Here is a 27,437-nt window from a genome sequence, read left to right as displayed (position 1 = left end):
CAGCCAGAATTAGATGTATAAATATGAGAGGATTAAAGAGATCCCGGCTGGGAGAAGAGGATAAGTATGGATGTGTGTGTCTGATGACGCTGTCCAGCCCTCTGTTAGGCAGCTGATGCTGTCTATCTGTCAGACACAGTCAAGGAACCGCTACCGTTTCACTACCAGGGCCTGTCCCACCCCAGCTGCCAACCCCCTCACTCCTACACGTGAGTCCCCCCTCGCCCATACAAACACATGTACACCCACACACAGGCACATGTGCACACACACACACACACACACACACACACTAAGAGCTGCATGGATCCATTTCACCCCTACAGAGAAATGTCAACAGGAGGGCCGGTGGAGGGTATAGACTGGTCACTGAGCTCTGCTTGTGTCAACATGGCTGTATAAGATTGCCTGGGGGAATGATGAGCGGCTGAAACCCCTGATGTTTACATGCAATAATGGTGCATGTGTCACTTATTAGGGTTTTCATATTACATTTTGCCCAGGGCTACGAACAGGCCATGCCCACTCATTGCGTTTTGTTCATAGCTGCCACCAGATTTTGCTCCAGTGAAAAAAGTGCTGCCATGAGCTTTTTTTGGACATGATGTAATAAAACAACCAGTGTCATAACCACTATAAGTGACCGGTAAATGGTCAGTCTCCATTTTCCTGAAAAGTGTCACAGCTAAAAATAGAGTGACAGCAGCACTTTTTAAACGTCTTTTTTAGAGTGGAGGTTTTCTGAACCTTTAGCAACCACTTCCCATAGCACTCCGTGTAAATATGGACATGACAGCTGAGAAAAGAACAAAAAAAAAAAAACATGTAAACAAGGCCAAGAGGGCCTTTGAATCTTTTTATGTTTTGAATGTTATGTGCATATAAATTACTGGAGCATTGGTTGCAAGACAAATTTCCATGTATTTTGTACCAACAAATTTCAGTTCAATGCAATTCAGTTCAGTTCAGTTAACACTTTTAAAACTGATCATTGCAAACTGGGTTAATTTCAACTTTTACCAAGGGCTGGCCCTGGTAAAAAGCAAGGTTAGTCTAAACTTAAAACAACATTTTTTGGTATGTATCATTTGATATCACAGTTTGTGACATTCTCAAAGTGCATTCATGGTCATATTCTACACAGAGTCAAAATATGGGTAAAATACTGTATATGTTTTGCAATCTAATAATAAATAGCTTCCTAAACTTTTCAGCAAACATGCCCACAACAAGTGAAGGAGCCAACTGGTCCATCAGGCTACCTGCCACCGCGGGAAGAAGTCAACAGACATCATTTTTCATGAGAGCCTCTCCTTCCTCTGCCTGTGTGTCATTACAATTTAGCATTGTATAACTCTGGAATAAGCTGCACAGATAGTGGACCTGGGACTGACAATAACAAAACAACAATAAGTGTTGATCCCTTAGTCCTGGACTTAGCTAGCCTAAATTTTATGTGCGTGGAGAGACTCCAAGATAACCGACTGTCTATTCTCAGCTCAGAGCTAAGGTCAGCCCTGGGCTTCTAGGTGTAATAAGAGAAGGGCTATTGTGAGTCAGTGAGGAAAAAAGTGAAATAATTGCTAAAGACATCATCCACATGGTGTTAGCAACTCTTTATCTACTCTTTCTCACCTCCTCCATTGAATTACTATTAGAGGGAAATATGGACACTTGCAGACCCCAGCTCACCATGCAGCTAAATGAGAAGGAAGCTATAAACACCATAGCTCGTGATCTGATCTGTCTTAGCCCCAGTTAAACTGAGACAAACACATTTAGGAGAGAGTGAAAGACAAGCTGATCTCATATCCTTTACTGACAGAGACCATTAAATTAATACTGAACATACCTATTTTTTGCCTAGAATATTGCACCCAATAAATCAGTAAAAGGGGAGATGAGGGATGCATAAAAGTGAAAGCAAATCGTGATGCACCGCTGTTTTTTTTCTGTCTGCTGCAACACAAAGCGACATAAGCCACCTCACTCCCTCCTGTAGCACATTATCAGGTTTTCCTCCAAGCTGAGCCACTCAGCAGGCTTTATAATTTAAGCTTTCATTGCTCTGTTTATATTTTCACCATTTACCGGAATTTCAAATTTAAAAGCTTCGCCAAAGTGAAGTGTTTCAGCTTTAATGCCCCCCGAGTGTCTGCACCCTGGCCAGCGTTCATCCATTTTAGATGCTTCAAGCAATGAAATTGGGGTTGAAAATGCACATTCTCCTCAATTGAACCTTGCTGGTTTCTGAGCTGGGGCTTATCTTCTTTTTTTTCTCCTCCCTGGTTGCTGATGCAATGAAATGCTGTAGTGCCCAAGGGGGCAAAAACCTTGCAGCCATTTGGTTGTGTGTACTGTCACTCAACACCGCAAGCCTTCTGTTGTAACTCTAAAATCCCTAGATCTCTCTCCCACTAGATCTCTTACACACACACACACACACACACACACACACACACACAAAGACCTTTATGTCTTAGCAATACAAGCCCATTTGAATGAACTTACTTGAGCCCAGGAATGTCCAGTATGTTGCTGAGGCCAGTCCAGTTGATGTCCAGCAGCTAAAAGGAAAATGAGAAGGGCACACCAGTTAATCGGGTGCAACTTGTATTGGAAAATGCATTCCTCTTTACTGACCGTTCTAGTTCCTGAACGAATGCATAAAGACTGGCTGAGCAGAGGGTCAAATTACTTTTAATTGATCCACTGAACACTTAACTTCAATATTGTGTCGGGCTCCTGTGCTACATTTACCACTTGGTGTGTTTTCTAGGCTACAAATCCCTTGAGAAATCACAGCAAAATGAATCTAGAAAAAACTATGTAAAACAGATTTGGTTCTAGAAAAATGGAGTAAAGGGAATTTAAAGTACCTTGTAGAAAAAACAAACATGCTCTTAATTGTAAATCAAAAGGTCAATTCTAAAATGCAGTATCTATTTTTCACTACCGTGCTTCATGTAAAAATGTTATTTTGTCAATCAAAGCTTAAGGCTTTCACTATCAAATACAAATGTGAGAAACAGTGTGGCATTTTCCAAATGGGGAATATCTCATTTTAGAACACAGGTCTTCAAATATTGACAAGACAAACAGCCTTAAATTGCACACGAGTTTGGCAATGGAATGTCAATAATATATAAAATATGAGTGTGTTTTCTGGCTTCATATATTTCAGCTGAAGGACTTTCCCTTTTCAGTGTTGCCCATTTATGTTTGCTTTACTTTTTTAGCGCTTCAGTGGACACTTTGCATGCACAGTTGCCTATATGAGTCAGAACCAGAAAACAAGAGATACTGGCAGGGGCTTGAAAACAAAGAAACACCTGGTTTACTAAAATATTTATAACAGCAGCAGCAGCCCTCTGGGCTCTCATTAGCTGCCAGGTTATAAAAAGGTCAATTACACAATGCTTTGCCATGGTTACTACCTGTTACTACTAATTATTCTGGATCCAAAAACTTACAAATATGCAACAAATACTAATTTAATTCGTTTGCTGGGTAAAGGTGGTGGGTTGTGACTCAAACAAGGATTAGAAAAGGTTGAAATAGCTTAGTGCAGCTAAATCAGGTGAAGATGGCATTAGCTGAGGCAGGAAACTCCTCAGCAGACAGATCCTGCCTTTCAGGGTGCTTTCATCTGTATCTGCCTCTGGGCTGAAAGAATTGGTTTCAGTGCTTTCTTAATGAGCAGCTCTCACCCTTAGTTCTCACCGTTGGATGCTGCTTGCACTACAGCAGATGTGGTGTGTGCTGCAGGGGAGAAATGAGCATGGTGTGGCGGTGAATATCTGTGTGTATGTGTGTGCATGTGTGTGTTTGTGTGGGCTAAGCCCTGTGTGTCATTCATTCAAGAGATCAAAAGCTTCTTTCTGGGCTAGGGGTGCTCATACGTAATCCGGGGCTCTTTTCCAATCTGAGTATCTCCTAATTTGGATGTTCAGCATGTCCATAGACCTAGTGGTAAGCAGCTGACATTGAAAAGTCATTGAAAAGTGAATTTTCCTCTCTCATTCTATATTAGTCAGCATGTCAAATAACCAATCACTGTCAGTATTTTCCATTACTACACTCTGCTGCAAACCTACCATTTACCCAGTATTGCCACTATTACACGTGTCATTCAACTGAGCCGCGCTGTTGAATTTCTGTCAAGTCTCACTGCACAATGTGCTTCACCTTTTTATTTATGCTTCGCTGCATTGCATCAGCATGATCACACAACCAACTGTGGCCTGCGCCTCTTATGGTCTGGGAATGTTTCTCTTTTATTTGGCACATAAGATCAGACCATCTATGGAGGGCTGAAAGGGGGAGGGAGTGGATTGTTTATTTGAATACACTGAATTATAAGGTGTATTGTGATATTCCTCCCATAGGAACGACTTTGATTATTAGAGGGAAATAATGTTCTCTCTTCCCCCACATGAAAACATAATGTTCCAGGAGAGATAGACGTGCGTGAGGCTCGGGGCCAGGGAAACAGCTGCTGATGTGCAGCCGATTGATGAAATATACAGTACCTGGACACCAAGTACCATCAACACCCTCATGCTGCATGGCTATATTTGTTCTCATTTATGTGTGTGTGTGTGTGTGTGTGTGTGTGTGTGTGTATGTGTGTGTGCTTGTGGGACTGCACTGTGATTTACTGAGTGGAGTTGCTGCCCTCTCGCCTCAGCCTCTGACTGAACTATCTCCACCTTGAGTCTCAGTTAAGTGCCTGGGGTATAGAAATCCACTAAAGTAGGGCTAGCCTGATCTGCAGCTATTTAAAGCTCCAGTATCATTCCACTGGGTACTCCTGTTTGGTTTAAATCGGTCAAATATTTTTAGGCTGTGCAGCAGTGGATCTGCACTGGGGGTGAAGAAGGACACCGATGAAATATGCATTGGGAAATATTTGATATGTAAGCACCTGCTATTGCAAAAGGCATTAACAAAAATTTCAAGCAACATTGTAGAACAGTCACACACCTCCCATCAAATGAAACCGCCTCTCTCTGTCTAATTATCTGATCTCCCATTGGTTCACACACTTTTGCTAGACACAATAACCTGTTTTTAACAGAAAATACACCAGAGGCACGAGGCTCTCTCAATGCTGTCTCCTTGTAATTATAATGTGTCTGTCTGCTGTGCTGAAAGTCTCTCTTATTCTCCCAGGTCAACAGTGGCAGCTGTGGCTGTGCAGTATGAATGTGTTACACAGTTGCACCATCCCAGGTGCTCCTGTTGCTCCGGCTGGGTAACATTTGAGGAGAGCCCTTGGCTTGTATGAAGCCCTCTTTGCAACCTTTATCGCAAAGATATCACATTTTTCATAAAATAATATGCAAAGTATAGAATATCAACATAGAGGGGGAAAAGACAAAAAAAAAAATGATGTCATAATGCCATGTTACCAGCATCAGGACTTACTGGTTTCTTGAGGAAGAACAGAGACAGGGCTCCAATAAGGGGCATGTCACCCAACAGTGGCTCCATCACCACTCTCAACACTCCATGGAGCTGCAGAAACACAAAGCGCAATACACACACACACACACACACACACACACACACACACACACACACACACAAACACAAAGAGTTAGAGGGAGATCTTGAGGGAACTCACACTCAGCTGTCAGCCGTAGCACATGACAGGTTGGAAACTCTATCCTGTCCACTGTCCACTGTCCACTATCCCAGCCTGACTTTACACCTGCCTCGTGTCATCCCCCACCTTCTCCATAACATATTAAGCCTAATGCAATTACTACAAGGCAACATATCTTGACATCTATTGGGATGATTGTAAGGCCATTCCTGTGACGCCACTATTCCTGTGGCACCAAAATGTCAACTCTGTACATGAGATATCCGTAAATGTAATTGGTGGATTGCCATGATATTTAATGAGCGCATTCCTACTTCCCAAAGGAAGATTTTTATTGATTTTGATGACCCTATGACTTTTCCTCTAGCACCAATCCTTAGGCCAAAATGTCAAATTTGATGTCTTGACATCTATTGGGCGGATTGCCATGAAATTCAGAAAGCACATTGATGCTACCCAGAGGATATACCCTGCCAGCTGACCTAATGACCTTTCCTCTAGTGCCATCCTCAAACCAAAAAAGCCCCATTCTCCTGCTGCTTGCTTTCCCCTGACATGCACCAAGCCAGCAGAGCACCGGCGGTGAAGGGCCTGCAGTTGCTTGTAGTTTCATTCCAGAAAAAAAAAAGTATTCAGTATTCGCTGCTAGAAATGTATTCTTGTATGGGTCGAAAAGCAACAAAACAGCATTTAGACTCTGATGGGATGCTGAATCCTTCCTAAAGCCCATACAAATCAAATGATTTTAGGATTAGGAAATTCTCAAGGGTGAATGATGGGGAAATTCTGGGATATATTTCACTTTTAAAGTGAGTTAATTTTCTAATCATACTACTGATCAATTAGACAATGAAAATAAAATAAAATTTCACAGCAGGTTTTACAGACAGTTTTTACGTACTTTTGGTACGAAAGAAGTCCCCCTCATATCTGTCGTGGGCAACATGATGGACCGATATTGAATGTATCAGATTTAAATGCCAGTAAGAGCCCTTGTTACATTACTCTACACCAGGCCAAAATCATCCAAATGTTTTCAAAAAGGAAATTAATTACTACTTAAATCTTTTGGATGTGGAGTGAGTTGCACCCTCTGCGTGCAATTTGAACCAGCTCACAGAGAGATGGGACTAACGTATTAGCGGTTTATAATGAGTTGGAGAGAAATGTAGGTCTGCCAGAGTTATATAATGGGAGCGGTCCAGAACAAATGTCTCTCAGGGACAGACCTAACAGCGCTCGGTCTCCAAGGAGGCAGATTGATTGTTTTTTCTGCCAGCTATGTTCCACTGCAACAACAGCCAAGAGGCCAAGGACATACAAAAACACCAAAACACACACATACAGTGCATACACACCAACACCTCTCTGTAGTCAACGAGCACTTACACTTCAGCAGAGGAATCTTTGAAGAGGAAACTGAGCAGTTTAAAAGTTTTCATATTTTATTGTATGCATATTTAATCTTACAATGTTTTATTTGTTTAAATATTGATTTCTTAAAAACAATTTGATAGAAGAGAAGTTTAGCATCATCAGTATGATTACACTGTTTCTCAAAGTGTACACATACAGCAAAGCCTTTTTATGTTTTTTATGCTTTACCCCTGTTGCAGTTGTGCAAGTCTCCTATTTAATTATTAATTATTTATTATTGTTTGTCTCCATTTCCTATTCTATTTATTAATCTCATTTATCTTGTAAATCATTGTATATTGGTTGTTTGGAAAAGCACTGCATACATTTTCCATTGTATTTCTTTCACATTGTGCAGTCGAGTTCAGTCAAATCAGTTCGAGCATGAGCACCTTTAGTCCAAATACCAGAGTCAATACTTTAATCTGTACAGTCATAGCAGGGTACAATGCAACTGTATACTCATGTTTGCCTGAACTTTTCCATCCAGGTGAGCTTCATATTTAGACATTTCACATAAGTCAGTGAACTGATTTCTACTGAAAAACTACTATTTCTTTTCTTTTGCTCTTTTCTCCCTTACCCATATTCCCCTCAGAGATCGATAAAGTATTTCTGATTCTGATTCTCTGAATGCAATCTGGCCAAATACGCGCGGCATCCCAGTGCTATGAGCTGTGCAAAAAGGGAGTAGCTCTTAAATTGTTCATCCATCTAAAAAGCCTTTCAAATCAGAGCTGATAGGACAGACCTTAACCTTGAGTCACTGTGTCTTTGTGTATCAAATGCTTAGTGTGCCTTTTCTGACAGCCCGGTAGAAGCCAGAAATCAAGGCAGAGGAAAATGTGTCTGTGAGTTTGTATTAGTAAGACAGAAATAAATGACGCCAAGAGGAATTTTCTTACCTGGATGCTCTTGATGCCAGCTTTGCAGTAGTATCTTTTGATGTCCACATCAATTTCAGTATTCCCAACAAAGCTGAATAACAAAAAAACAGTAGTAGGTTTGCTTAAAAAAAAATCCCTTAACAGTGTTCCCAAACTAACTTGGACATCAAATCCAAGGACTTTTCATTTACTTTTAAGGTCTTACTTGGCAAAAAAAAAAAAAAAAAAAAAAAAGACATCACAGAGGTCTCATTTTCTATTGATGATCTAGTCAATTCAAATGCTGATCCTAGCTCCTCATCTGAGGCACAATGATGAATTTAGATATTATATTTTCATTTTAAATTTTCACAAACTTTGTAAAGTTTCAAAGTACTCTGGAAACACATTCAGAAACAATTAAAACAGCCATGAATTAAATACCCCTGATCTGGCATGATATCGGCTTGCTCACCTAATCTGCAGGTCCATGATGATCTGCCGCTTGTCCACATTTTCAGTGTAAACTTTGACCCCGTTGACCCTCAGGGGCTAGACGGAAACAGAATGAACACTTATGACCAACATATCACTGCTGTCCATCAAAGCCCCACCGACGCCTACACCATTCCTGGATCCCTGCGTGGTTAGCATGAGGTTGACCCCTCTGCTGACCCCACATGGAAACTATTTAAGAAACAAACACGCCCACATGTGCGTACGGCGTGCACGTACACTCGCGTTCATGCTCACACACACACACACACACACACACACATACACACCCACGCCAGCTGTCCCAACAACACCTGCTGCTGGTAGTCTGTTTTGTCACCGCCGCCCACCACTCCAGACAACTCTGAGTGGCTGAAAGCACCAATCAGGAACACTAAGAGGCACTTACTTTGTCTCCCATGTCAATCTTGCTGAAGCAGAAGGTGCTGAGGTGGGCGTTGGCCCCCTTCACCGCCGGCTCAATTGTCTCATGAAACAGTTTCTCCACAAACTGGCAGATGTACGGCCACATCTGTCTCACCGTCTGAGGGGGCGCAGGGAGAGAAGAGAGGCATCACTGCCTGGGCTGGCATCCGCCCAACTGGCAGCTCCTGAGCTTCACAGAGGAGCCGCTATAGACTGCTGATGGGACAACTAAACACTGGTGCCTCTCCCCCTGATATAATTTTTCAGAAAGGCAGGTCCATGTGTGACTCATGCGGATAAACACTGCCACATACTAGGACTTTAATCACTGCCTCTACCTTGCCTGCTTGAGACTATGCTTGCTCCTTCCCATACAGGTACATCTGCAACTGAATAATACAGCCGCATTAAAATATTTACAGCGTAGTTATTCCTCGTCAGATTCATATGCATCAGGATGTGACAGTTGCCAATGCAATTTTGATGATAAATGTCCACTTATTCTTAATGTACATTCCATGAATATTTTAAGCTTTACATCCAGGTTGCTGCCATCAGGGTTTCAAAGGGGTAGATGTGACCGGACGGCTGATTTATGCACGCTGTGCGGTGAACGCATCCAGCAGGACTACAGGGATCGCACTGCATGTGTGGCTGAATATGCTGCACTGTAAAATATGGCTGCATTCAAAAGTGCGGTGGGAAGGAGAGAGGAGGAGCACTATAGATGGAGGGACAGGCGAGCTGCACATTCTGTCTATCCTGGAATCCACAAAGCAAGAGCAAGAGTATAGTCAAAGAAACAAATCAATGACATTAATTCCACAGAGGGCTGTTTGATTCTTTACCTTGTTTAGCCACTCCACTCTCTCTACATCTGGAAAGTGGACCTGCAATGGAGGAAACAGAACAGGGAATCATTATGTTTGACTGGTTAAGCCTGGCAATGCAACATTAAAGGAAATTTCCATATGCAACGTGGGGGCTGGGACAGGAAAAACACTGAATGTGGATTATGTGTTCGATAAATGAAACCCAGTGTTGGAATCTGAATCAAAATTCTTTTTTAACAGGATTGATATTTAGGCCTACTTGTTTAATATCCTGTTTTTCATTATTCAGCTTACCTTTTATTAAAACAAAATGAAATTTCTGTCATTTGCAGCACAAACCTGTAATTCCCGTTCAGCCACTGATCTGTAATATACTGATACTTGTTTTTATTATGGATCAGTGCATTCCACCTCTCACAAACACAAATTCAACTCTTGAAAAGCTCTGAGATTGCCAAATTTCAAGTCGTTAGGAAGAGCAGGAGCTTGCATTTGCAGATGTAATCAAGCTGACTACAGAAGCCCTGGGAGACAGGCCAAGAAAGAAAGAAAAAAAAGATTCTCTCAGCAATGTTAAAGAAAACAAAATGTCTAGTGCTTTTCTTACCCTCCTCTTCCCAACATGACATTCCACTCAGTTAAGGGAGCACAATGCAACTATCACAACATCATTCAAGATGTGAGTCAAAGAAGGGAGGACTGACAGCGTTCTGACAGGGTTCTGATGTGTGGGAGCTTTGTCTGAAAACGCTTCTCATTTTGGGGTTGTTGCTTAAGGAGGTTGTTTCTTCCAAGGCACATTTCAATCAAAAATAATAATTAAAAAAAATAATAAAATAAAATATTTCCAGAGGAGTTTTTTTTTTTTTTTCAATTTTCTCTTGAACTAGTTAGGTATTTAAGACTTAAAAGATTTTTTTTTTTTTTTGCTCTTTCATTGAAAATGCATTTATGTCCCATATTAGAAAGTACAGAATATCTGCTTTTATTTATTTAGTGTGCACAAAGGCTGGGTAATCTATTTGCCTTCTTTGACCAAAACCTCTAGAGAAATAGACAGAATTTGAAGGTTCAAGAAACAACAGTAACAGAATTAATATTATTACTGTGCCTCCGTAGTTTACTGAATTAAAGCACCTCATTAAATGTTACTGAAATACTGCTCCAAGTCTGAACTACGGTTTGTCTAATCTGCTCCATGTGAATCAGGCACACAAAAAAATATTAAAGCCTTTTGCCCAGTTGAAAGATATTTTTTTTTTTAGCTATGCATGCACAAACAAGCACCTTAATAATAAACCACAGATAAACACTGCCTCTGATGAAATGCCTCGCTGAAAGAAGAGCTGCATCTCTTCATGACCGCGAATTTAATTCTGCCATTCCCTCGTTGCACTTGCAAAATGAAGCGATGGAGCTGGCAGTGTGGAGTGCTGGGGAGAGATAACATGTTAGCTACAAGGGACAGCACTATTGCCTATATGGGGGGGGGGGTATGACAGGTGGGTATGACAGTCAGGCCTATAGTTTTTTTCTCAGAGGTGTAAGTTATGTAATCATTAGGAGGACCTACACTGACGAGGCAGCACTATACGACCTTACACAATGACCTAACTCATTCAGACAATGTGGATGAACAGCAGCCGTCATAATGGATCACTCATTCAATAGGACGGACTGACTCTGAGAACAGAACGGAGTGGAGTGATCCTTCAAAGCAGAAACCGGGGGCAGAGCGACGGAGTCAATTACTCAGCTCTGCTCATCTCCGCTATTGTGTGGAGCTGAAAATGAACTGAGGTGGATATCATTAAAGTGTAATTAAGAGGTCGTTTGGGCCTGATCAAAACATTTAAGGGCTTTCTTTTCTCTCTGAGCTCAGACTGCTTGAAATCAGCACACAGGTGTGTAATCGTGAACTTAATGAGGGCAGGAAGGAGCAAATAAAAAAATCATTTCTGAAAGGCAATGAATGGGAGCTGGTTGCCCCAAAACAAAATTACTTTCCTTTGCTAAGTGTTTGATTCACCTGACATCTTCCAGTGATTCATCCACATTCAATGCTTTCCTCCTTCATTTGTGTTTACGTCTCATAAGTCGCTCTCAAAATGTGTGGCATGTCCACTAAAACTTGAAAATATTGGAAATGTAGACTGTCAGACTCCTCGAGAATGCACCTATTAAGCTCTGCGGAGTCTTTAAAGCAACAGACAGGCCTATTTCTTTAACACTCCCAGTGTCCCGGGGGACTTTCAAATAAGAATTCGCAGAATCCTACTTGTGCAGGAGGTAGCTGCGGCACCGAGCAGCCAGTGACTCACCTTGGATTTACACAGTCAAGGAAATAAACTAGAACAGGCAGTGTGCTTTAGTAATATGACAGCATGGGACACAGTTTCAGTGCATCTCCTTTAGCACTCAGTACTGGCTAGTGGGGAGAAACTGGCACTGACCCAGTTTCAGCAGCCACTTGCAGGTGAAAATGTCCACTACTGATAACAGCACAACATATAGATGCCTGTGACTGCAAAAATGTTCACCATTACAGTCATTTCAATCCGTAATAGCTTTAAGTTGCTGTTTTTTCTGGAAACAAAACCAAAAAACAGCTAGTGAAATTAAATAATTCCACTTGTTTCCAATGTTAATCAAATGTTATTGAATCCAGTGTCATTTTCTTGATCATAGTGGGCTGATCTGCCTTATCCGCTTTGATTAAATATATTTATACTTGTTCCGAGAAAAAAAAAAAAAAAATCCAGAAATAGGTGAAACTGCATTGGAAACAAGTTGGATTTCCCAATTGTTGTTTTGTTTTTTTTTGCAGTGAAGGACCAACCTTTGGAACATGCAAATCTCTCAGTGTGGAGCACTGGAATATGCAATGTGGTAATGTGGAGTCAGATACAGCCACCTGGGTATGACCCATTTCCTCCTCCCCCTAAACAAAGACAGCGAGGCTGTGGGCAATGCTTAACACAGGAGCAGGCGTGAGCCATGTCACCCAGAAATGCTTTTATCCTTTAAGTGAAATGCAATCAAATGCCATCTACTCCCTCTGCCACCCTCCATCTAATAGCCTCAACACCTCCTCAGCCCTGTGTCAGCAAAATTAGCTTTTCACTGTGCTCAGAACAGCAATATAACATAAGGCTGCACTAAACATCACACACCAGTTGAGTGGTGACTCCGTGAAGAGTGTGATAAACCAGCAGCTGCCACTGTCTGACACATTACAGAGTTAAAAGACGGTCTTACATCTACTAGTTTATAAGTTAAGTAACTGAGACTTGATGTGGCTTCTACAGTCAGTTTATCTGTCTATGAAGCTTCAAATAGAGTTTAACCTTGGGTATACTGAAGAAGTCTGCAGGTAGACTTAGAATGAATCAGATGAACCTTGAATATGAATTAATACAGCTTTAACCTTAAATAACCTGGCATTTAAGGCAGATTAACTGCACTAATTAAGCCTAATACCCGGAAATAAGCCCATCATTTTTTATTTTTTTTATTTTAAATTTTTTTTTTAGCTTGCCTTGAAATCCTCTTGGGATACAGGCCACAAGGCATGTAATTGTGTGACACCTCATGTTTTGGACAGAGATGAAGAGATCGTTTTCAAAAGTCCATCAACTTTGGGGAAAAGCACAATCTGCCTATAATGTCATCGATCCAGCCGGTAGAAGTGTTTGTCACTTTGTCAACAACGGGCTTAAATTAGGGTAATATCCTTTAAAGAGCATTACTATGATTTGTTTTAATTTTGTGCTATCAGTCACTTTGTTGGAGAAAGTCTCACTTTTTTCATAGCCAAATAAAACAGCATTACTGCCTATGAGCCTGACCTGAAACTCAGTATTTATGACTATACAGACCTCGGCTTATACATCATCATGAAATACTGTCCTCTTACTGTCAGTACATAGCTGAGGCATACTTCAATATGATGTTCAGTTGAGTGGTAATTTGTGCTTGGATAGCACTCAATCAAATACAGTCTAACTTGTAATCTCAGTGGTTCCCAAACAGGGGCTCAGGGGCCGTCTGGGGGCCAATAAGGAAGATTCAGCAGGTTCCCTTCTTAAATAAGGATCAGCTCAATTTGACTCGAATTCAGAACAAGATAAGGTAGCTGCAATAACAAATGAGATTAGAGGCTTTTTTCTTGAGACAGACAACAAAAATATGAGATGCGGTTGCTGGCACCAAAATCTTTATCAGCTGATAGTCTGTGGTCACTGGTCCGGGAGTCCTTGACATGAAAAAGTCAAGCACCCCTGTGTTATCTGACAAGTTTAAATTGATGCAGTAAGAGTGTGTAACTGCAAGAGGGATGGCAGGCTGGGTCTTAAAATAACAGGGAACCCGTGGGCATGTTTCCTTTGCACCATGGTGTCTCTTTTACCATTGTGCCATGCTGTATTTAGACTGGGGCTCAGTGTAATGTCACTGCTGAGGGACAGCTGCTCCATCACAGCTTTACAGCTCAACGCTGCTCCTCCTCTTGTCATCTGATTATTTTTCCTGGAAACTCACAAATATGGTTTCGCAAATGTCACATGCTTTTCAGAGAAACACTTTGCCAGGATAAATGACAGGTAATGATATCAGTTTTTTTTTGTCTATGCGACTTTAACTTTTACAGGGCATCTCGTTATCTTACCCATGGTGGCAGATCAGAGGTTGTAAGACTCTGTTTGACACTTCTCTCCTCTTGCTCAAAGAAAGCCAAGGCTCTGCTCAGACGGCTGCTCTTCCCCCCTGTGTTTCTCCTCCACCAGAAAAAGATAACAAGTCCTATCAGCAGCCAGCTGAAGCTGAATTCAAAATAGCCCAGTGCGTAAATGGGGAAGATAAGCACAAAGGTTTTGGCGAACTGAACCCAGGTGTGGGTCAGCTCGCTGGTCGAGGACACCGGCTTATCAGCAGAAATGTTCTCCGGTGCAGGATCGGCAAAGTTGCTGCTGGGCTGAGCTGGACTCGGTGAGTTGTGTCCGTTCTCCTTGGGCGCTGTGGGGTTTGCAGTGTGTGAATGGGCTCCTCGCACGGCGGTCATAGTGTCTCTTGACATGTCTCGGTGCCTGGAGTGTGTCTTCAAACTGCTAAAATGCGGATACAGTCGGATCCCATGTGCGAGCGGACCGAGCGCTGACTTGTCGAGCCAAATTCTCACCTGCGTGCCAGCCCATCGCCTTCAGAGCGGCCGCTGGCACCGGCTGGGTTTCAGGCCTTTTCGGGACTAAGTCCTCGGGAGACCATGCTATTGATTAAACTGATTTTATCCCCCAGTTCATCGCACAGCCTCACTCGCCTCGGCTCCTACAGTGTGTGCGGGCGATGGGACGGTCCAGCAGCTCCTATTAAACACAGACAACCTGTTCTGTGCGCTGGCTGTGCCCGTAGCTCAGCTGAAGAGCACTAAACGCCGCCACCTGATGGTCACTAGCTGCAAGTACACCTTTGATAAACTGAAAAACCGTTTGTAACTTACAAATATAACTACACTTTAGGCAGATCGTGCATTGGAAATTTTGCTTTTTAAAATAAATCGTTCAAATTATTTTTTTAAAACATGATCGCAGAGTAAATTAGGTCAAAATGAAGACCACAGAGGCATCGATCGGAAGACGCTTCACTTCTTACAACACACATAAACAGCGTCACGGCAGGGATTGCAGCCAATAAACGGGATTAATTATTGCATAAAGACTGTAAAATCGATCCGGAATACACATTTATAATCCGTTACCATGGTGATGGGCTGTTGATTCGAGCGTTTGCTCTGCTATCGTTTAGTGAGTCTGTTGCCAAGCCGATGTGACGCGTTCTCCTTGGTTTCGACCGACTGCGCCTGCGCACTGCAATTCTCTGATGGCGGTGTCAACAGAGGAGCATACGCTTATTTTCAGCAATTACTAAAACATGTTGAGGCCAAGAACACGGATGAAAACATGCACAGTGACAAGGTAACGGTGTCATATCTGTTCTCAGCGAATACGAACTTGTTTTGAGTGATACACGGATTCTTAAGTTAGCTTCAGTGTTACCATGTTTGCTGTGTTACCTCATATTAGCTTAGCTGAGGGAATTATCCTGCTAATTTGCACTGGTTTGGCTCAAAGTCAGATTGAATTATTTATGGAAACCTTCCTCCTACGCTGAAATGGCTAATAAATAAAGTTTTAAAAAATCTGTTGACTTAGAAATTATCCAAGGAAGACACTTGGAAACCAGCAGACCTAAGAAGATACATCAGGGTAAGTTTGTATGAGTTTAGCAAAGCACAGAGCACTTTGAAGCTGGTAAGCAAGCCTGTACTTTTAGTGCAGAAAATAATTTAGCGTTGTTTATCTGTCTGTTTCAGGATGGAGAACCTGGGGAAGAATATATCAGGAGGCGAAATGAAACTGAGAGGAGGCACAGGGGAGGGGAGTCTGTGGAGCGGCGCCACAGGAACTCAGAAAAGGAGTTCAGACATGAGAGGGACTATCAGAGGGAACGGGACCGAACGAGGGAGAGAGGGAAACAACCAGATGGAGCAAAAGACAGATATCTAGACCGAAGGAAAGAGGGGTCCAGCGACAGGAGAGAGGATAAGGATATGAGGGAGAAAGACCGAGAAAGGAGAAGAGAGAGAGACAAGTATGGTGGTGACTACCAGGAGAACAGGGACAGGAGGCGGGAGACAGAGGAAAGGGAGAACCAGGAAAAGGACAGGGAGAGGGAGAGGGAAAGGGAAAGAAATAGAGATAGGGAGAGGGAAAGACATGATGAGAGGGACAGAGACAAAAGGAGGGAAGAGAGGGACATGGGAAGAAGGAGAGAAGAAAGGGATAGAGAACACAGAGGTGACAGGGAGAGAAGGAGGCATGAGGAAAGTGGGGACGGGGAAAGAGATCGGACTCAAAAGCATGATAGGGAGCAGAGAGACAGACATCGGGAGAAAGAGCGCCTAACAGAAAGTGAACGGTACAAAGCTGAATATAAAGACAGGAGGAGTGATAAAGAAAGACAAGAGAGGCATACAGACAGAAAACGCTCCGAACAAAAGGAGGAGAGAGGTAAAGTTATGTCAGTATGCTCACCCAGCATGCCATACTCACAGTTCAGGTTTTTCCAATGAGGTCAATATTTCTACCAATCTGTTTTCAGGGTATAAAGACGAACATAGAAAAGACAAGGAGGACAGAGAAAGGAGATACAAAGACAGAGGGCAACATGTAAGTGTCCTCAATGTCAACTTTCCAGGATGGTGGATCTATTCATGAAAATTCAGACTTTATCATAAATTTTGTTGTGTTGTATAACCCCCCAAAAGTTGCCACATTTTGTAAACTACTACAAACAATCTGGTCTCGCCGCCATTTTGCATGGGTTTTTCTGTTCTCCAGGATGAAAAGCGGAGGCATGGCAGTGAGTCCAGGGAGCAAAGAGACTGGAAGGGATCCAGTGGTGATCAGCGTGATGACAGAGAGCGAGCAGAACGAGATAAACACAGAGAGAGAAGGCACAGGGAGCAGGAGGGCCCAGAGAGGAGTCACAGAGACAGGACCGGCACCAGTAAACCAGCATCTGACCAAAGTCATAGTCATGAGGCGAAGACTGCAGAAACAAAGGTTAATGCTGTCATTTTTACCAGAGCCTTTATAGATTTCATGGATTTCTCCGATTGCGTGTGTCCTTTTTGTGAATCCAGGGAGTATAATCTGAGTCTTGGACGCGTCGTATAGAAGATGTATGAGCAACAGAAGAGTTTGTAAAATGCTATGTCACTTGATGGAAAAAAAAACAAAACATCCAAAAACATTCAGACAGTGTCAAAAAAGCAACAATTGGCAATGCGTCTTGAATCTCTGGACCCATTTTGTTGTTTGGTGGAATATTTTTTTTCTCATTCCTGCAGATAATTGGCCGAACACAGATGACATGACATATTGTTGAAATGTTTAGTGCGCCTGATAACAGGAAATGTTTCTGCTATTTAAATGTCAGGTTTTTGTGTCCCTGAGAATCAAATATTAATGGCTTCTTTCTAGACTCACCATTTTCCACTGACATTCAACAATCATACAGGGGGAAAATCCATAATAGAGAAGGAAGAGATAACAATTTCAACACTGACAAGAGCCTCAAAATATCAAAATTGCAGTGTGGCAACAAGACGTTATCTCTGAAGAAGGGCTACAGCTGTGGTTATAGAAATGGGCATCCACAGCTAAATGGCTGCACTTTGAAGCTATTTTTATGCCCATACAGTCACTTTGATTGAAAACAACTGTTCTGTTTGGGTTGTCAAAAGTCATTCTAGGAAATATGTAGGAAACAACTAAAAGACGTCAGAGGAGACACAGCAGGTTGAAAGTAAAAAGTACAGTCACGTTTCAAGTGTTTTTTCGAAAAGCAAATGTCTATAAATTAACCATTTTGCACTTAGTTTCTTCAATATATATCTTGCATTTATATATACATACATATCACATCTGCAGGTTGCCAATGATGAAGATTTGGCTGCAGACCAGGATTATGGTGATTATGAAGATGACTTTGAGGTAAATATTTTAAAATATTGCTTCTTCTGGCATTTGCAGTTAGGAATTCTAGTAACCACTGGGCTTTTTGGTTATTTATCATTATGTTTAAATTGCTACTTTTGATATTTATCTTTTGCTTGTTTAATTTTACTTTTGCATGCCTTAAATGGATATATTTTTCAAGAAATTGGTGAGTATTCAGGAGAGCATTGTTTGTACATTCATGTTTAAGTTTGTGGTCATAGCATCTTAGTCATTTCATTATTTTGTGTCAAACATGTTGTCGTGTTGATTAAAGAATGAGTCGGATTCCTCTCTTCAAAGGATTATGAAGAGGATTTCGAGGAGTTGGATGAGAGTGCAGATGAAGGCGAAGGTGAGGGTGAGAAGGAGCCACACCATCCAGAGGTGAGAGAGGAGAAGGAGCAGCTTACAGCGCGAAGGAGAGAGGAGATCAAGGCGATTCAGAGAGCCATGCATGAGGAGAATGAGCGAGCTGCATTTGCCCAGACCAGGCAAAGCACCAGCACAGAGGAGGAGGACAGGCCCAAACGGTCCAGAGGTACAATGTCAACTTCTGTATTGTCTGTCAGAGAGTTATTATTATCTTGTGTCTGGGGAACTTGGTGTCTGCCTACTTGACATTTGCACATTTTATAATCCACCCAAGTTGTAAAATGCTATTCTCTTCACAGAGTCTGACAAGAACAGGGGCAGAAATTCTCAGCGTGGGAAGTTTATTGACTTTGTGGCCGCAAAGCAGCGTGAAGTCAGCAAGAAAGTCGCCAACAAACAGAAGTATGTGAGATTGAAGAGAGCATGGGAAATGAAACCTGTCAATAGGATTGGATTCGCCTTGAGCGAGTAATGTTAGTCAAATTTTATCTGGTTTGGCGTGCTTATGTAACAGTATCTTTTTCAGTGTCACATTTCTCAGGTTATGCCTCAACAGGAGTCACATAAAACTGTTGGTGTGAGTTCATACGATATGTGCTCTATGTAATCTCACCTTTTTCATGGCTACAGGAAACGTAGTACTGAGCTGCTTCGCTTGATTGACCTGGATTTCTCGGTGACATTCTCCCTTCTGGATCTGCAGCCTGTCAATGAATACGACATGTACATCAAAAGCTTTGGAACAGCAAATACCAAACAGGTCAGTGTTTGTTTCCGCTGACTTTTTTTATTTATACCAATGCCTCCATTAAATTACCAACAAGAAAAGCAAAATATTTCAACAACATTGGGCTTTTGCGGGTCCAAATAACTTGTGTCGTTGCGTATCAGGCATATGTCCAGTGTAACGAGGACAATGCAGACCGAGACATTCAGACAGAGGAGGTAGAGGTGTGTGAGAAGTGGACGCAGCATCCTCCAGAGAGGAGTGGAGCCTGTGGTGGTAAGGAAACACTGAGCTAATTCTCTGATTCTCTGATTCTCTCTTGCCTTCATGCACTGATGATGTTTCCCATGTGATGACAGATCCGAACCTTTCACAAGAGGCACGAGATAAAAGCATGAGTGCAGTGAACATTGATTCACAGCGTCTGACAGCGTTTCTACGCTCAGCTTCACAGGTATTCATTTTCAACGGGGATTTCTTTTCTACGTAGAAACACCAAATAAAAAAAATGTAAAGCTACAGTTCTTCACTTCCCGCAGGAAGCTCCAATGTAACCTCTGTTGCCAAAACCGACTCCTGTTGTGTATTTTGTCCGTATCCAGGTGATGGTTGTGCTGTTGGAAGAGGACCAAGCTGAGAGAAAGTCATTGCAGCAACAAAGGACTCAAACCGATGTGCTGTCCTTCAGCGACAGCAGTTTACAAATCAACACTAAGTTGCCTTTTCTTTATGGTATAAACCACAACCATTTAATTCTTTTGTTTCAGCACTGGCTCCGGCCCCAGTCTGCCCTAATGCACCAGTATTTAATCAGTTGTTAATTGCAGTTTGTAATGAAGAGAAGTGAGGAGCAACAGCACAGCATGGGCCCTGATTGAATCCCATTGAATCCCAAGCACACATTATGTCCAGCACTGTGTTTCACCACAACATTACCAATTGTTGTTCACAATATAGTAGCATAGCAAGACCAACACATTCACTTCTATTGCGCTCTTACGAAATAATGTCTTCTGGTCCTTATGAGTCAACCAGTAGTATTACTTACCCAGCCACATGACTCCAGTTTTCACTTTGTAACTATGATCTACCAGGAGACAGACGGGCCTGGAAGAGGTTCCCCTCTCTCTCTGATCCTCCCAAGATTTAGTTTTTCCCCATTTGCGCTCTGGATTATTTAGTCAATTAATTATTTTGTTTTATTTTATTGATTTGTTTATGAAGTTGTTTTCTTGACCGCAATGAGGGCACAGGTCAAGGGGGTGTCCTTTCATTTCCTATAAACTAAAGACCTGTAAAGCCCTTTGAGACTCTAAGCAGTGATTAAGGGCTATAAATAAATTTGATCTTGGACTTGAATTTGGAAATATCAGCAGCAGCTTATTTTATTCCATCAAACATCTGACACAAGCACAGGCACACATTGCAAAGCTTTTTTTTTATCCTTCAGGATTTTTAGTAGTAAAATTCTCTTCATCCCCTGAGCTTGGAGAGCTTTAGTGCCTTATTCAAGGACACTCGGGGTATCTACGAATGGGGCAGCCTCTGTACCCCACCCTGCTATCTGTCCCTTACAGTACAACAAAATTATTCAGAAAAGAAAGCAGAGAAAAACATATCTTAAGCCGGAGTGCAATTGCTTTACTATTACAGCAGCAGAGCAGCTCCTTCCCTGTGACACTCCATTTTGATTCTTCATTGCAGATCGTCAGGTCAGCCTGCTGCACTTCTCTCAGGTCCAGAGACAGACGATGATGTCAGTCCACAGCCCTGCAGTTAAGCCCAGCTCCGTGCGTCTTGACAGCTTCACCATCATCTGCATCTGGAACATCTGGGAGCCATCACGACCCCAGAAGATCCTCATCTATGAGTCTGAGGTAACCATTTTTAGGTTCAGCACATTGGGTCTAATTTTACAGTAAGTCACAAAAAACATCTATATTTTGTTCAGGTGTAAGTCGGTATCAATATCATGATATAAGTATCCCAAAGAGAGCAACTTGTAAACTGATCCCGTCTTGTCTCGAACTGAATTGGGAGAGCCAAATCCAAAAACCCATCCTTCACATCTAAAAAAATTGTTTGATAATAGATGATAACACTTCTCATAATGCTCTTTGCTCCAGGTGCAGTGTTGCTGCTTCAGCCCTGGAAAGGCCTCGTTGGTTTTTGCTGGCACGTCAGTCGGCTCTGTGGTGCTGTGGGACCTGAGGGAGCATGCCAGCAACCACTACTGCCTGAAGATAGGGGATGATGAGTGGACCTTCCGACACCCTACCTTCTCCACTGGTAAATCAAAGATGAGAATTATCAGTCAGACATATCCAGAAATACAACAGTCTTTATTATTCCAGGTTTTTCACTCTGCACAGTTTTAGGCTAATCTTTTCAAAATCAGATAGCACTTTATTTGGATAATCCAGTGTTAATACTCAACCACCTATGATTTGCCTATCTCCACAGACTAGTAGCACTAAGCGTGACCTTAGCTGAACCCTCACCCCAACACAAACCTTGACCCCATTTTCAAACCTGAGCCCAACTCTAACTTGACCCTATTTCTAACATAAACTCCAACCCCAAGTTACCTTGTTGGATATCTGCTATTCACACAGTTATGTGTGTCACTTGAAACTGAGTGGAGCTTGGCATGACACATTGTAGTCATTTGCTGATGTCAACATTGGACGTTACCAAAATCCCCACTCTGTTAGTCTTACACTATTGTATATCATAATCTGAAATGCTAAATTCAGTCTAGGAATTCTTTTGTAATGATGTGTTATAATCTACCTTTTTGGTGTACCCACATTCCGTTTACCTGCCTGTCCACATATACTTAATTGATTTCGTACATTTCCCAGAATGACTTTCTACAACCCCCATCTAATGACTCATCTAATGACTTAATTTGAAGCACATTAAGTTAGTATCACACCGTACTCAGATGAGGGTGATGTTTGTCTGTTACCTTCTCTGACACCATAGCTCAGATTTCAGATTTTGTGGCTTGTTTTTGTCGGCCTGTTTTTCTGCAGTGCTGCTGACGAACATGTTGTTTTGATGATATAAAGCACCCCAATCAACCACTTGTTCTTTGCTGCTGTGCGTCCCGCTGTCTGCACCACAGCCCCACAGAAAATGAACGACAGGGGTCAACAAACAATCAGAGTCTGGTGTTTGTGATTCTTGTGCCTCCAACCTCTCCAGCCATCTTTCTCTCACTAAAAGTTCAGAGGTCCGGTCTCTTGTAAGAGTAATGATGACTCACTGTGTGCTGATGTCCTGCTGTCTGCCACCTTGTCATCACAGATGCCATACTGGCCGGCTCAGGTCATTTGTCCTCAGTGAGCTCTGTGGAAGTGGTTCCCTCTACAGTAGCAGGGGGACTGAGGCCAGAGGTCCCCCTGTTGGCATCTGAGGAAGGTAAGACAGAAGAGGAATTATTCCCCTCATGAATTTCAATGAAGCTATATTCAATAGGGTTTGCACATTGATTGAGCTTCTTGTTGTCCCCCACAACTGAAGGATGGGAAATTGCCTATGTTTGGCTCTGCACATTCATCACGCACAGTTTCTGAGCCTCTGCTAGCCTAATTTGGGCAATATTTGATGGATTTTGACACTGGAGTCCGGCATTTCGAATCTGATTGTACCACTGCAGCGCCTCCACCAGGGCCTAAGCTTCACACCTCTGGGTCAAATTTGACCAACCAGTGGAGAATAATGCATGTTTTTGTTGATATCCAGCATCTATAAATGAAACTGACAGGCCACCATAGCACCACTGCAAGGCTAAAAAGTCCCCAAGCTTCCAGTAGTACAGAAAGGCTGACTTACTTCAGTTGTGGAGGATATCATGGTCACTGCTGACTTGTTTATTATCTGTCAGATATGCTGTATTTATTGTCTCTTTATGCTGAGTGCCATTCTGTTTCCAAACCCAGAGTCCTCAGGACTGTCATTCCAGTTGGCTTCTCTGGATGAAACTGGGCTTTTAAATCTCTGGGTAAGTTTGGAAACTCACAGTAGATACTAGAGATTTTTTATGCCTCTCCCAAATTCATATCATGATGGACCAGCATAATTTCCCATCTGTGTCCTCTAGGTGGTGGTGGAACTCCCTAAAGCCAACAGTGCAGGGTCCCAGACAGACCTGGGTAAGTCAGGCACATTCTAATACACACCTGTTTTTTTCATGAACAGAGTCGTCTTTCTCTCACATGTGGTCCCACACTTCAACCTCTCTCCCTCCTTCTTCTTCTTCTTACAGGGCTCCGGCCTGGGGGCAAAGTGAAGTTGCTTCACAGTTCCTCCCTGGTCACTGCTGAGAGGTGAGATGGATAGATAGATCTTAATGATCATTCGTCACTGACAGCAAGCGGGCCAAAAATACTCACAGTGTTTGTCCGGTGCAGCACAGCTGCTCTGTGTGGGTCATACGATCTTGTTTGTTATGTGGTGTGAACTGGGAAGTTGTTGTCACCTCTTCGTTTGATGGTAATGTATCTGTGGTCGTACACATATATATACAGTGCGAATGTGATGTCGTGTCATATTCCACTGTTGTACTGTTTGTTTTTGGCTGGGAAGGTTGTGACCTCTGACCTGTAGATGGGCGTTTTCTCCCTCTGTTTTGCTCTCTCTCTCTGCCCTTCAGGATATCACCGCGGGATGCAAAGAAAACAGGACCGTTACAAACTCTTCTGTTGAAATTCCTGCCAACTGACTCCAATCATTTCTTTATTGGTACTAACATGGTGAGCATATTATCATTTCCCATAGCATGTTTTTCTTTACATTTCACATTACCCCTTTCAAAATCAAGAATTTACAACATGTGCCACAATATCGCACAAGTGCTTATTATTTCATGTACTGTCAGTGCATAATTCAGTTTTTGTCTCAGGGTCTGGTGAACCACGGGACAAGTCACGGGTTGAAAGCTCCACCAAAGTTCTACAGGTTTCAGGAGGTTGGAGGCCGACCTGTTGACGTCAGCGCAATGCATTTCTCACCATTCAGGCAACACTTGTTTTTGGTGAGAATGCTGCAATGTGGTTAAAAAAAAAAAACATACTGTGATTAGTTTTACAGATATTTCAATTGGGATATGATTCATGATTTTGGCGGCAATGGTAATTGTTGTGTCATATACTTCATTTTCACTGAAAATAATGATTAAGTTGATGATACTGTGATTGAACAAATGTTTTCTTATATCTGGAGGATACAATTTGCTGGCCAGGGTATCTCTGTAACACCACAGTACTTCATTTACAACCCTGTTTGCCTGTTTGTCATTCAAGGATTTTTGCACAATTCTCTGACAGAGAGGGTCAGCTGGTCAACACTGCTCTGGGAGGTGCAGGGATTTAGTGTTGTGTTCACTGCCACTGATGCTGCTTTCAGTTTAAAATTTGTTGTGAGTGTTGCAAGCGGTCTAACCACCGCCTGCGCATTAGTACAAAACACAGCCCCATAATCCAAGACACACCCCACATGCGTACAAGAAACAAACGCCCATGCCAGTAAAAGACAAGCCCATTTTCAGTGGTACGGCCATGCCACTGAAAATCTCTGGTTAAGGTCAGGGACAATGATGGGAGTCTACAGGCTTCAGACAGACCCCTCTCTGGCCATTCCAGAGAGTATAACTACTAGGGGTGGGAATCTTTGACATAAGATTTTTTTTTTTCAACAATTCAGTTAGAGTTTGTAAGCCACAATTTGAGTAAATGCTCCAATTCAGTAGGCTACTTTTAGCCTAAATTTTATATTCTAAAATAAAAACTGACAAAAAAGTTGCAGTTCATTGTATGCTGTTAGATCACCACAGTGTTAGGTCTTCATATGTTTTTAAAACTGTGAATGATTCAATTTTCACACTGATTCAGGACAAAGTCAGTTTTTCATACCCTTTATGTCTCTCAGCCAACTGAGGCAGTTGAATCAACAGAATTTATAATTAATGCATCAGTGGCATGAATAAAGGTGTCACTTCAAACATGTATGTGCATTTTATGTGCCAGGTGGGTTGTGGGGATGGCAACATCAGACTGCATGCAGTCAGCCATGAGCAGCCTTTAGCAGAGTGGAAGAGCAGCACTGCTGGAGAGCCGGTGGTCTGTCTGCAGTGGGCTCAGACCAGGCCTACAGTCTTCTGTGTGCTGGACGCAGCCTCGAACCTCCACATATGGGACCTGCTTAAAAATGACTTGGAGCCTGTCATTACTGAGAGGATGAATGCTGACAGGTAACTCCAGAAAGACAAAACTAAGATACTATCCACAGTAAATACACGCTAAATTCTTTCATTCATGTCTTTTTTCTCCTCAGGGTGACGGCCATGGCTGTGTTTGGAGACACAGGACAACAAAACACATACTCAGGATTAGCGCTGGCACATGAGTCAGGAAAAATAGAAATGCAGTATTTTACAAGGAATTTTACCATGCCCAGTTCTGCAGAGGAGGAGAAGCTGGAGAGCATGATGAATGAAGCCTTCTGAAATGGTGTGTCTGATGTGACTGTGTGTGTATATATATTTTCACAATATACAATTTACTTAATATACAAGTTGCTTAAACTCTGGCTGAGCATAAAGATCAACTTACAGAGCTGTTTTTTTCACAGTCAGACACTGTAAATCTGTTGTGTAGCACATGTACATTTAAAAATTTAAGTTTTTTTTTTTTTGTTTGTTTTTTGTTCTTTGGGTGAAAAAATGTTCCCTCATGTCCACCAGTCCACAAAAATCATATTTTGATAAATAACTGGAAAATAGACACTAATAGATGTACCAATCAAAAGATTGTCACTAAATACCAAAGATCCTCTATTTTGAATAAGGATAAATAGGCCTACATAACCATCCTGCATAAATACAGGAAACTAAATTTGTAAGTCTTTGTTTGATGTAAATATACTTTTTGACAACTATAAAATATTTGTATTAATAAAGTTAAGTTTTTATACAATAAACTGAGGTTATCTGTGATTGTGTCAACATATATGTATATATACAGTACAGGCCAAAAGTTTGGACACACTTTCTCATTCAATGCGTTTTCTTTATTTTCATGACTATTTACATTGTAGATTCTCACTGAAGGCATCAAAACTATGAATGAACACATGTGGAGTTATGTACTTAACAAAAAAGGTGAAATAACTGAAAACATGTTTTATATTCTAGTTTCTTCAAAATAGCCACCCTTTGCTCTGATTACTGCTTTGCACACTCTTGGCATTCTCTCGATGAGCTTCAAGAGGTAGTCACCTGAAATGGTTTTCCAACAGTCTTGAAGGAGTTCCCAGAGGTGTTTAGCACTTGTTGGCCCCTTTGCCTTCACTCTGCGGTCCAGCTCACCCCAAACCATCTCGATTGGGTTCAGGTCCGGTGACTGTGGAGGCCAGGTCATCTGCCGCAGCACTCCATCACTCTCCTTCTTGGTCAAATAGCCCTTACACAGCCTGGAGGTGTGTTTGGGCTCATTGTCCTGTTGAAAAATAAATGATCGTCCAACTAAACGCAAACTGGATGGGATGGCATGTCGCTGCAGGATGCTGTGGTAGCCATGCTGGTTCAGTGTGCCTTCAATTTTGAAAAAATCCCCAACAGTGTCACCAGCAAAACACCCCCACACCATCACACCTCCTCCTCCTTGCTTCACAGTGGGAACCAGGCATGTGGAATCCATCCATTCACCTTTTCTGCGTCTCACAAAGACACGGCGGTTGGAACCAAAGATCTCAAATTTGGACTCATCAGACCAAAGCACAGATTTCCACTGGTCTAATGTCCATTCCTTGTGTTTCTTGGCCCAAACAAATCTCTTCTGCTTGTTGCCTCTCCTTAGCAGTGGTTTCCTAGCAGCTGTTTGACCATGAAGGCCTGATTCATGCAGTCTCCTCTTAACAGTTGTTCTAGAGATGGGTCTGCTGCTAGAACTCTGTGTGGCATTTATCTGGTCTCTGATCTGAGCTGCTGTTAACTTGCGATTTCTGAGGCTGGTGACTCGGATGAACTTGTCCTCAGAAGCAGAGGTGACTCTTGGTCTTCCTTTCCTGGGTCGGTCCTCATGTGTGCCAGTTTCGTTGTAGCGCTTGATGGTTTTTGCGACTCCACTT

General features: G+C 42.2%; 2 protein-coding genes across 4 annotated transcripts in view; one reads left to right on the top strand and one right to left on the bottom strand.

Moving 5' to 3' along the window:
- Positions 1-14,995, bottom strand: part of esyt2b (extended synaptotagmin-like protein 2b) — a 33,077-nt gene extending 18,082 nt beyond the window's left edge. The window contains exons 1-7 of the mRNA XM_030079082.1: positions 14,314-14,995; positions 9,663-9,704; positions 8,798-8,932; positions 8,369-8,445; positions 7,933-8,005; positions 5,431-5,520; positions 2,512-2,567 (exon numbers count right to left, since the gene is read on the bottom strand). Coding sequence (XP_029934942.1) covers positions 2,512-2,567; positions 5,431-5,520; positions 7,933-8,005; positions 8,369-8,445; positions 8,798-8,932; positions 9,663-9,704; positions 14,314-14,721 — 881 coding nt within the window. The 5' untranslated portion in view covers positions 14,722-14,995. The remainder of the gene's footprint in view (positions 1-2,511; positions 2,568-5,430; positions 5,521-7,932; positions 8,006-8,368; positions 8,446-8,797; positions 8,933-9,662; positions 9,705-14,313) is intronic.
- Positions 14,996-15,451: 456 nt separating this feature from the next.
- dync2i1 (dynein 2 intermediate chain 1) lies at positions 15,452-26,304 on the top strand. Of its 3 annotated transcripts, XM_030079079.1 has the most exons (23): positions 15,453-15,616; positions 15,854-15,907; positions 16,015-16,711; positions 16,803-16,870; positions 17,042-17,266; positions 18,137-18,199; positions 18,366-18,371; positions 18,506-18,743; positions 18,877-18,979; positions 19,208-19,337; positions 19,469-19,580; positions 19,664-19,758; positions 19,907-20,036; positions 21,009-21,181; positions 21,431-21,593; positions 22,617-22,730; positions 23,252-23,313; positions 23,413-23,464; positions 23,578-23,638; positions 23,965-24,064; positions 24,214-24,345; positions 25,337-25,560; positions 25,644-26,304. In XM_030079079.1, exons 1-23 carry the CDS (start codon positions 15,602-15,604, stop codon positions 25,813-25,815), a joined length of 3,189 nt encoding a protein of 1,062 aa, XP_029934939.1. In that variant the 5' UTR covers positions 15,453-15,601; the 3' UTR covers positions 25,816-26,304. The 3 variants fall into 3 exon arrangements, with proteins under 3 accessions (XP_029934941.1, XP_029934939.1, XP_029934940.1); XM_030079081.1 differs by lacking the exon at positions 15,854-15,907 and having other exon boundaries at positions 15,452-15,616; XM_030079080.1 differs by lacking the exon at positions 18,366-18,371.
- Positions 26,305-27,437: the final 1,133 nt, after the last annotated feature.

The sequence above is a fragment of the Myripristis murdjan genome, chromosome 20 (assembly GCF_902150065.1).
Source record: "Myripristis murdjan chromosome 20, fMyrMur1.1, whole genome shotgun sequence".
Lineage (NCBI taxonomy): Eukaryota > Metazoa > Chordata > Actinopteri > Holocentriformes > Holocentridae > Myripristis > Myripristis murdjan.
Note: the sequence above shows the minus strand (reverse complement) of the source record. Positions and strands in the feature narration are given on the sequence as shown.